At 35.1% G+C, this 11,193-nt stretch overlaps 2 protein-coding genes across 2 annotated transcripts; one reads left to right on the top strand and one right to left on the bottom strand.

Moving 5' to 3' along the window:
* Window positions 1-59: 59 nt before the first annotated feature.
* Window positions 60-4,410, bottom strand: LOC106447008 (UDP-glycosyltransferase 74D1). Its single transcript, XM_013888847.3, has 2 exons — window positions 3,647-4,410; window positions 60-880 (listed from the first exon to the last, which is right to left on the bottom strand). Exons 1-2 carry the CDS (start codon window positions 4,289-4,291, stop codon window positions 155-157), a joined length of 1,371 nt encoding a protein of 456 aa, XP_013744301.2. The 5' UTR covers window positions 4,292-4,410; the 3' UTR covers window positions 60-154.
* Window positions 4,411-8,063: 3,653 nt separating this feature from the next.
* On the top strand, window positions 8,064-9,538 carry LOC106448774 (B3 domain-containing protein At2g31720-like). The gene is made up of 2 exons (XM_013890615.3): window positions 8,064-8,788; window positions 8,822-9,538. Exons 1-2 carry the CDS (start codon window positions 8,144-8,146, stop codon window positions 9,353-9,355), a joined length of 1,179 nt encoding a protein of 392 aa, XP_013746069.2. The 5' UTR covers window positions 8,064-8,143; the 3' UTR covers window positions 9,356-9,538.
* Window positions 9,539-11,193: the final 1,655 nt, after the last annotated feature.

Below are 11,193 nucleotides of genomic sequence, written 5' to 3'. Positions count from 1 at the left end.
TCAATCCCCGAAAAATCTCTGGCTCTAATTATTTTCACGTTGTTCATACCAAAGCAAACTTCAAGAAAAAACAAACAGTTACATTATAAAATTCTTACGTTTCTGGAACTCCCAAAACACTTTATTAAGCATATCACACATTGGTACGAATAGTTTACCTAGCAATTTTAGCAACAAATTCATCAATATTCTTATCAGAGTTTCCTCCTTCAGCCAAAGCTTCTTTTGCAAACTCCATCAATCTCAGAGCGTTCTTTCTAATCTCTTTCCCTTTCTTTGACGTCTCCTCCATAACTTCTCCAACACATCTCACAATCTCTTCCTTTGTCACGAACCCATCTTTATCTGCCTTAACCCTAACCCCAACCTTCCACACATCCTCTATAAACTTGGCATTTGTCGGCTGATCGCTATAAGCTGGCATCCCAATCAAAGCTACTCCTAAGCTCAATGCCTCTAGAGTTGAATTCCACCCGCAGTGTGTCATGAAACAACCAATCGATTTATGCGCAAGAACCTGTAGCTGAGGACTCCAATTAACTATCAGTCCTCTATCACCAATTTCCTCTATGTAATTGCTTGGGAGCTTCTTTGTCTCTGTTTCTCTAACTACCCATAAGAAATTATGGCCGGTTTGTTTTAGACCGGCAGCAAGTTCGATCATTTGATCGTCTTTTAGAACCGCTAAGCTTCCGAAGGAGACATAAATCACTGAACCAGGCGGTTTTGAGTCAAGCCAATCAAGGCACTCATTGACTTGAGCATTGAAGAGACTGATTCCATAGTCTTTGTCGCCTGCTAAACGTTTGTCTAAGTACATTGATGGAATCATTGGTCCTATGTTCTTGACAGGCCATTGGTTCTTCATCCATTCTAGCACCTAAGAAAGAAAAAGGTATCATATCAGTAAATCCATGCAATAAAAGAAATATTAGTATCGTATGATTGCAGATACACTTGGTAGATTAATTCTATAAAAGCAGTTCAAGCATAGCATATCATATCATGCAGATTAAGCGGATCAAATACAGATCAAGCAGATCATGTGGGAGAAAGACAAATCAAGCAAATCAAACAATTTATTACAATCATTATAGCTAGTATAGTTGTAAATTATTTTGATACAATTTTATATCATTGTTAAAATCTAAAATGATATAAATAAAATATATATTTTTTAAATGATATAAAATATGACTGAAACTAATTTATTTGCATAGATATTAGAAAATAATATGAATTTTCTATGATTTTTTAAAACTGGATTCTAATAACGAATCAGGTCATGATTTTAGCGAGTTTGACCAGTTTTTGACTCAATTTACCGGTTTAACTAATTTGATTTTAACACAACCCAAAATCAGTTGGAAGAACGAGTCACAGTCCGACCGGTTTGATCCACCGTTCCACCGGTCGGGTTTTCAAAACATTGATTACAGTTTATAATGATAAAAACAGTTTAAAAATAAATGATATAATTAAATAATAAAAATTACAATAAAATACATAATATACCGATACAATACATACATAACAATAAATATTTCACTAAAGTTACGAAACTATATTTTAAAAACTAAAATATGAAAATATTAGTGATTAATCAGATATGTCTATATGCCATTAATATATATATATATATATTGAAACTACAATATTATATATGTACATAATTCAAAACACACACACATCATATATAAGTGTTAAAAAAATTGTATAATAAAAGCTGTAAGCAAAATAGAATAATATTAAATATATTAACGATTTGTAATAAAATCATTTATTGGCCAAAAAGATGAAAATTGGTGAACAGCTCCAAATGTCTAGTGGACAAATCTGCATGTAAGAGATCTATTTTTTTCAGAAAAAACAAAAAGAAATTTGGACTGTTTGTAGATCTCCGGCAAAAAAAAAATTAAAAACAAAAAATGGTGAATGGGTGATTCAAGTGCAAGTTCTTCTGCAACAGCAGATGATGTGCTTGCCTCCCATTCATATAATCAACCAAAACAATTGCCTCATGCATATATTATATAACTCTTGTTAGAATCCGGTTCGGTACAAACCTTTCTCTAATAGATCAATTTTAAGAGTTTTTTTTTTTTTTTGCTAAAAACTTTAAGAGTTTCAAGTTGAAAGATTGTTTTTCATATACTGCTTACGTATTATATATTTATAATAGTGTATTTTCTTCAAAAAAAGAAGAAACACATTTTATAGTTTTAATCCAAAAGAAAAATTGTAAGTTGTGAAGTAAAAAGAATAATAAATGTTTACGGTTTCTAGAATTATTTTCTTTTCTAGATCACATGAAAACACACAATAAAGTGTTCATATAATAAAACACTATTTTTATTTTCATTATGAAGCCAAATACTTCGCTTGTGTTAACGACGGCAAAGACTTGTAAGCTAAACGCCGTAGCCATGTTTCTCTTTAAAGTTTTCAATTTTTTTGTTTTCTAAAACAAGGGAACCTATTTCACTTTGAAAATGCATACCCCAAAAAGACATTTTTAAGAAGTTGGGTAAATGTATCAACCAAACTGGCCCGACCAAACCTACAAGTTCTCGGACTAAAATATTTGCTACTGTGAACCATATAGTATGATTGTGATCTCTGAATCAAATCTTTTTGGGTTTAGAATACTCGATGACACATGTCTAATCTCAGATGTGTATTAAAATAATCCAAAGGCCTATCGCATGGGTTAGGATACTCGAAATAATTGAAAAAGTAAATTAACTTTTTGTGAAATCTTTACAGGTAATAAACATTTTGCGCAAAATTCATTTATAACCACTAGCCAGCAACACATGACACATGTCTAATCTCAGATATGTATTAAGATAATCAAAAGGCCTATCGCATGGCACGTCTATTTGAGTTTTCTGGCTATGTATTTGCCACGAATCACGATAAAACCTACACAATTGGACAAGAACACAGCTCGAGTTGGAGATACGTTATAGATATCTTACAAAAAAAAAAACATTTGTCAACAGATATCTTACAAATATAATATTAACAAAAGGTTAAAAAACTATATATATACTATTAATATTTCTGACATAATTAAATAAAATTGTTGAACCCATTTTTTGTCAGCAATTGTTGAACCAATTATTTTAGTTTACTCTCTTTTCTTCTTTTCTCTTTTAGAAATTATAATTATTGAAATACTCTTTTAGTTGGAGTTGGCCTAAGACATGCTACAAATTATCTGCACCTTGGGATGTTCGCCAGTTGATCTGATATCTTTCGATTTTCGAAGATAGTTTTTTTGTAGTCTGAAAATTTATATTTTCTTATTGTATTTTCCTATTATTTAATGATATTTTACAAAACTATCATTTAAAATCATCTTTATACACGAACATACAAGTCTACGACCATATTTGCGGAGGTAAATTATATTCGCAAACTACCTAATTTCATTTGAAATCTGCAACTTAAATATTGCTGATGTTTTGTTGTATTTTGTGTATGGTTCACGTCAAGCACTAATTGACTCATGTAATTCGGTAGGATAGTATCCACTAAATATATGACGTGAAAAATATTTATATTTGGATTTCATTTTGTAGATAATTAATAATAAACATGAAAATAAACAACAAAATGCCTTAAGATAAAGAATAGTTACCTCAACTTCGAGTTCGTCGAAAGAGTTAACCAAGAAGAAGTCAATGTCGTCAACATTCACAAACTGGCTACTAATGAGCTCAAACAACGGCCGGCAAAGATTATTGTCGTACAGAAACACCGGCAGGTCACTACCTTTCAACGGAGGCATCGCAGGCAAGACGACGTCGTCTTGAAACTCCTTAAACTCTCCACGCAAGAAATGGATGTATATGGCATTCACGATAGAGCTCTGAGTGAAAAATGAGGCCGCAGCGACGCCTGGATATTTCCGGCAAACGTCGAGAATCCAAGGCGAACACGAGTCGTAAACGACAGCGTTTGGTTTAGGTTCCATGGAGGAGATAAGTTGAGAGAGGCTTCGAGAGACGTTTTCTTCCAACTTTGCGAAGTACTCGGGAGATGTGTCGGTTGATGGGTGGCCTTCCTCAAAACCGTCGTCGAGGGGGACGAAAGAGAGCGGAAGAGCGGTGGCTCCTCCGGCGGTAGAACGGCGGATGATGTTGTTATGGGTGGATGAAGTGGTGAGGAATGTGACGGAGACGTTTTTGGAGATTAGACGTTTTGAGAACTGGAGGAGAGGGTTTATATGTCCTTGGATCGGAAACGAGAAGACTAACACTTTTGCTATGGCTTCTTCTCCCATTTTCTTCACTCTTCTTTCTCTGTCCTTCCCTGAGTTTTTTTTTTTTTTGATATTGTTGTTGATAATACTCTCTTCTAGATGTGGTTCGGAGGGATTAGAATAGTTATATATATATATATATATATATATATATATATGTGCAACGTTTTTATGTTGAAGTTGTGATTACTATATGTTGGTAGGTAAGTGACGTAGATATATAAGATTTTGTGTCTTAAGTTCTTTTACAAATGATGTGTTCTACTCTTATTCAGTTTTTGTTTCAGTGGTGGAGGATATTTTATCAAGAAAATATATTTGATTAAATCAAGATGAAAGAGTTATCTTTATAGTTTTTCTAACCATTTAGGCATTAATTTTTTTTTTCATTGGACAACCATCTGTGTTAGTTGTAAACATGTGATATATAAATTAGAAATTTTTTTTCAAATAGCTTCTTTTAAGTTTTCGTCACGAAATAGACCTCAAAAAAGAAAATGACTAAATAACATTTTCTTATTTTGAAAATTTTCAAATTTATTTTTTATTTTTATAAATTTGAAACTCTATCCCCAAAACTCCACCCTTTAACTTTAAACTCTAAGTATAGATTAGTTAACATCTTACATTTTTACCCTTTAATAAAACTTATTTTGGTCATTTTCTTCATTGATGTCTATTTTTGTGATAAAAATTTAAAAAGAACTATCTTAGAGAATTTCTCTATAAATTAAGAACATGGCATTTTATTTACGTTTGGAAAATTTCAATTATGTTTAAATGATAAGTATGCATTTACATTTTTAATTATATTTTTTTATGATAAGTAGTGTTAACAATCGTTTTAAGCTTCTTAAAATGAAAGTACCAACATTTAAGCTTTTCGCACAATCAAAAAGAGAAATCAGACAATCGTGTAGCTCACATGAGCCATCTTGCACAAACAAGTAAGAACGACAAAAGAGAATTATTTGGATGTCAGCTAGGTTTGCGATGGTATTTATCAATGTCACATACACCTTTTGTATTTGTTAGGTCTGCACTATCAATACAGGGACCCTGGCACCAACTGCCCACAATTAGGCCTACCCATAATTTCTGTCATCCAAATTCTTATGCAATGAATGGATTTAACGAGGTGCACGTCGCCACTTACAAAATTCATGGATCTGAACAATTTATTAAAAAAACAAATCTAGTTTTAGCTTTTAAGGGCTTCCAAAATACCAAAAAGAAGATGAAGAATAATAATAATAAAAGAGCACACGATTATCGTTTACGAACTTCATTATGTATTTGAAACTAATGTTGATGTATGTATGAAACCTTTATCCAAAAAGAAGAATAATGATAGTACATGCATTCTTTCGAAATGAATAACTCTAGTTGCCCTTTGGCCCTGTTTGTTTGTATTGAGAGACTAGGTCACATGACATACCAGTTTATATTGTTCTCATCTTCCCCGCAGACGCAAGTAGTTGCTTACTTGCTTATGTTAGCAAGTGAACTGAAAATGACTCAAGGTCCATTTAAACCTCCCAAAACTACGGGCCCGATTGAAAGCCTAGCATACGTACTTGATCTCTCTCCTCAGCCATAGAGCCGAACAGCCTCCCACTGGCCCATCTCTTCGACCATAAAGCCGAGCTAGTCTCAAGAATCTTCTCCTCGGCCATAGGGCTGAGCTGCCTCTCCAACTGCCCATTCTCTTTTTGGCGATAAATGCAAGCATTCCTCAACAATCTCTTTGGCCATAAGGCCGAGCAGGCTTCTTCGACAATCCTGCTCGGTCATAAGGTCAAAAAAGCATTTCCGGTCACTCTTCTCTACTATAATGCCGGCAAGCTTTGGTCGTTAGGATGAAAGGTGATATGTTCTAAATTGGAGGATCACTTTATCTGGGTGTTGGATATGATCTGAGAAGGCAAATGACTCTTCTGGAACTGAAATGGATTGAAAGGATCGTCAAGAGATGCGGAATAGCTCTTGATATACCAACGATCTAAGGCTAACCACCTAAGAAAGAATGTAGTGTGTTGGCTAACCACCAAACAACACACAAAGATGAAATGGCTGACCACCAAATCAACAAGCTGGTTCACACCAATGAACTAGCTAAAGAACACTCTCTCACTCAGAGAAGAAACAAAAACAAACTCAAAAATATAGACTGGTTTTATCCATAAAAGAGTACATATTTATACTAGATGTGGTCAAAGAAAGACATAATTATTTGTGGGAATCACACATCTAAGAAATCAGAAATTTGACTAGAAAATAATAAATGAGTTAAAGTTGCTGAGTTTGAGGTGGACTGGTCTGGTCAAGGAGACCTTTCAAGTTTCGACTACTGTCCAGGTTCATTCTGGTCGTTCTGGTCCATGGTGGTAAAGATCAAGACGTGAACTGGATAATCCGTACGGCCCAAATTCGCGAGAACTGAAGATCACTTGATTTGCAAAATGCATAACTCCCACATCTGAACTCCGTTCGATCTGATTCTTCTTCGAGGAGCTCTGTAATTGAGTTGAGAATATTTTTCAAGTGATTTCATACGTAAAGGCCTCGTGGTTTAGAATATATGAGTCAAACAATTAACATATATCATTAGTGCTTTCCATGATCAACCCATGCATGTCTGTTTTGCCCGGTGCGCTACTCAAAGGCGCATCAAGAAACCTCATCATACTACTTTTCTCGGCAGAACCATGTTCACCTTATCATTTTTAAGGCATTGGCCTCAGGGGCCCTCCGCCCTTTCACATCAGTATATTCTGGAGGTCCAATATTCATAAATAATCATATAATTAAAATGACAATATGATAATTGAAAAACATACTATCTTTTAATACTTTTTAATAATACAATTATTTATGTTTAGTTGTCGTAGAGATTAATTTATTTTTATTTTATTTTAAATGTCAAAAAAAGTTCTGTATAGAATTTAAGTTTATATATAAAATTTTCATAACCAAAATATAATGTTTGCCATTAACTTTTTCTTAAAAATAATGTCAAAAATTTAGGATAGGAAAACAATTTATTTTCTGGTTTATGTTAAAAATAGTAATATTGTTGATACAAAATAAATTATTTGTATGCCGACCAGACTTGGTTATAAGGCCGAGGAACCCATCTCCTTCGAAGATAAATATGGATTTAAAAAGAAAAAGGAAATAGAGACAGCTTCTAACATATTTCAGATTGTCTTCACTAATCAAAAAAATTAAAGAAAACGAAATTATGGGGGTGATTGGTAGTTGCTGTAGGTGCTGTCCACAGCCCTATTTATTTCCACAGCACCAAATTCAGAGCAATCAAGCTTTAAATTTTTTTTTGAAACCACAGCTCTTAAAATATCCTACAGCTATACAAGTGCTCTGCAGAGCCAAATATCCAAAGCAATTTTTTAGTGCTTCAATAAAATTCTACAGCAATAAAATCTAAAGCCACAGCAAAAAATCTACAGATTTTTTTCTACAGCAAAATATTTAAAGCTACAGCCATTACCAATCGGACCCTATATTTTCTTTTTGTTAGCGATAAATAAAACTAACCAAAAGTAAGAAGATAAATACAGATCTAAGAAGAAAAATGAAAGAGAGAGAACTTATAACATATATGATATATCCGATTGTCTTCACTAATAAAAAAAAAAAAGACAATTGGAAAATTTCCTTTTTAGGTGTCCGTGTGAGAAAAGGTGAAATGAAACGCTATATAAATTGTCCCTACTACTAAACCCTTTCACAGCCTCGCTCTCCTCATTACTATCTTCTTATTGCTGTTTAAGTGTTTATATATCTTTCCAGAGAGATTTTGATTCATCGCCAAGAAAAAGAAAAGAAAACAGAACTCTATTTTCGAGGAAGATGGCGACCAATGATGAAGATAAAAAACGCAGCGAGGGAGAGAAGAGATGCTTTGATCTTTTTGCGACGTTGCTTCACGCTTTTGGCGACGATGAAACAAGAGCGAAACGAGGACAAGACGTGCAAGCGAGAAACATGCTCATGATCGACACTATCATTAGTGCAGCCACCAACACTTTCTTGCTAGGCAAGCGAAAGATTGATGATGAGTCCAAGAATCAACAAAACACTGCTTCTTCGTCTTCTTCTTCTTCGAGGAGTTTGTTAGCCGTCGTTGAGTCAAAGAGGCGTCGTGTGGTGGAGTCCAATGACGAACCAATCAGAGCACAGCCGATTAGAGAAATCAAACCTCCGGTTAAGGAAAGAAAGAGACCGGTTAAGCAAAAGGAACCGGTCAGAAGAGAGCCTGGGGTGACGCCTGGATGGTTGGTTGAACTGATGAGGAGAAAGAACGGTTTGGAAGCGAAGCTGGTGATAGAGAAGGTGATAACGAAGACCGATCTCAAGCCAGACCAAGGACGTCTCTTGATCCCCTTTAAGCAGATAATAGAAGACTTCTTGAACGAGAGAGAGTTGAGCATCGTGGAGGAGCATCACAGAGCAGATCGAGATGAAGGACTCAAAGGAGTTGACGTGATCTTGTTGAATGGTAACGATGCTGAGGTGCAATGGAACGCTAACCTGAGGATATGGGAGATGAGGAGCAGTTTCAACTACGCCTTGTGTTCTGGTTGGAACCAGTTCGTCCGCGACAACGACCTAGAGGTTAACCAGACTCGTCGCCTCTGGTCCTTCCACTCTCGAGATGGGACGCTCTTTCTTGCTTTCGATCCTCTCACTCCAGCTCAGCCTCAAGATATAGATGAGGGTATGGCTCTAGCTCTGGTTCCATTTAACCCTGAAGCTTCATCTTCATCCTTGGGTTCGTTTGTGTGTGAAGAGGCAAACAGGAGACTTTTACCTAAGATTCCAAGGAGTAGCAGATCTCCTCGTGTTTGTGTTTCGCCTCCAACAAGTGACTCCAGCGATCTCTACCTCGAGGGTGGTTTGGATTTAAACAGAACACCATCTCCAGAGTGCACTGAGATGGATCCTGATCTCGAGGCCGTACAAGAGACGCATATTAGGTGGACATCACAGGAAGCCATCACTGAGACCTCACTAGTATCTTTCACAGAGACGACAACGGTGGACCTCGAGCTCCGGTTGTAACTAGAGATTCGTGGGGAAAACAGCTCTGCTATGTGACTTGGTCTTTGTTTATTCTGAACCCTAGCTCTCTCTATTGCCGTGTCATGCAAGTAGATTCTTATAGGCATTGATCGTATGAATGGATGATAACAATGTTTATTTTTGGTAATTTGCATTTCAATCTGGTTTGACTATGTTGATGAATAAATGCTTTAACCAGACTAGACCGGAATAAACCAATTAATTACACAAGGAAAAATAATCCAGCAAAATTCAATGCAGCAAAGAAACAACACTTTTTTTTTGACGAAATTCTTCTATTTAAAGCATGAGAATACAAAAAAAACAAGCCATAGACCTTAGTGTTTTTGATAGTTAGCCCAATAGTTAGAACCCACATAAATTTTTTTTTAAAAAAAAACCAATAAAAGATCGATTCAGCTAGTGATCGGCGGAGTAGTCGAAGAGGCACAAGGAGAAGTGAGTTTATAGCCAAGCTTGGATCATCTGAGAGGAGAGTTGAGGATGTGATCTCATAGAACTCAGAGACGAATATGAAACTTTTACTCAACTAGTAGCAGAGTCAGGGTATATGTATGACTTATGAGCCATGAGAAGAGAAGCCAAGCAGTGGTGGATCTAGCAGTGATGGATCTAGAAATATTTTTTACCGGGGTCATACTGTATCACAGTGGCTGTATATTTAAAGAATAAGTATTGTTTTCACTATATAAAAATGTAATAAGCTCTAAAAATGTTACATGTACTTTGACTCTTCTAAAAATGTTACATGTACTTTGAAAAAAGTGTCAATTAGGGATTCGAACCCTAATTTATAGGGGTCTGAACTATAACTAACACCAATTTAGCTGAAGATTCTTTGATATTTCTCATACAAAACAAACTATTTGTTCACTTTAGTGGGGTCAGCTGACCCCACTACTCCCTTAGTAGATCAGCCCCTGAACCCAAGCCTTGTTCTTCTGCTAAATCTCTCTGCAGAATACTCCAATAGCTTATTCCAAAGCTCTCCTACATTCAATTTTTGCAAACTGATCCTTTCAGTCACCTGATTTAGATTTTGCAGGGCTTGGATGCCAATGTGAAGTATGACATGTAGGGTCATCCCGATTATTTTTTATTATACTGACTTCCATACTTCTCTGTATTGTGTAAAGATGTTTTGGAAAATAACTTGAACAAGTGCAATTTCTCAGAAAGTGTATTATGAGTTCATGTTAAGGTTCGGTACAGTCTGACAAAGGAGTCTCAGATTTTATATAACAGACAACTAACAGTCTAACACTCACTTATTGAGATTCTTATCTATTGTCGTCCTTGTCCTCCTAAGCAACTTCTATAACACCTAGAACAATGGTCTGATCTTCCCGGTGTCCTAAGCAACTTTCATAAGCAGAGAAAAGATGACTTGATTGATTGATTATGTCTCCAACATCAGAGTTCTTTTTGTCACATAAACAATGAATGATTAATGAAGTTGACGCTTATGTCCTCTGATGTTAACCATCTTTCCCGTTATTGTGTTATACACAAATCCAGCCATCTCTTTCACTTTTAATCAATAGTTACCTGGATTAGTAATTGGTTTGTACGTGACTATATAAATATCGCAAACATTATTTTTGATAACCTTGAAAGTATCCCAAACCTATAAAAAGTTTCAGACTGATCTCCCAACAAGGGTGTATTTCAATTATAAGAGATTTTTGTTCTCTTATATTTAGAAATATATATATAGAATTAACTTATATACACTTATAATTTACATTTAAATACACAAGTAAGTTCTAATCATAGAGCAGACTATAATCATATAAAATCAAACACAAAGTGAAAAC

The sequence above is a fragment of the Brassica napus genome, chromosome A4, assembly GCF_020379485.1.
Source record: "Brassica napus cultivar Da-Ae chromosome A4, Da-Ae, whole genome shotgun sequence".
NCBI classification, from domain to species: domain Eukaryota; kingdom Viridiplantae; phylum Streptophyta; class Magnoliopsida; order Brassicales; family Brassicaceae; genus Brassica; species Brassica napus.
Note: the sequence above shows the minus strand (reverse complement) of the source record. Positions and strands in the feature narration are given on the sequence as shown.

Bases quoted from the DNA above. Each gene is read 5' to 3' on its own strand.
- LOC106447008 (XM_013888847.3), bottom strand. From the start codon at position 4,291: ATGGGAGAAGAAGCCATAGCAAAAGTGTTAGTCTTCTCGTTTCCGATC. The intron at 881-3,646 runs GTAACTATTCTT...TTTCTTTCTTAG, and splicing joins TCGACGAACTCGAAGTTGAG to GTGCTAGAATGGATGAAGAA.
- LOC106448774 (XM_013890615.3), top strand. From the start codon at position 8,144: ATGGCGACCAATGATGAAGATAAAAAACGCAGCGAGGGAGAGAAGAGA. The intron at 8,789-8,821 runs AATGGTAACGAT...CAATGGAACGCT, and splicing joins GAGTTGACGTGATCTTGTTG to AACCTGAGGATATGGGAGAT.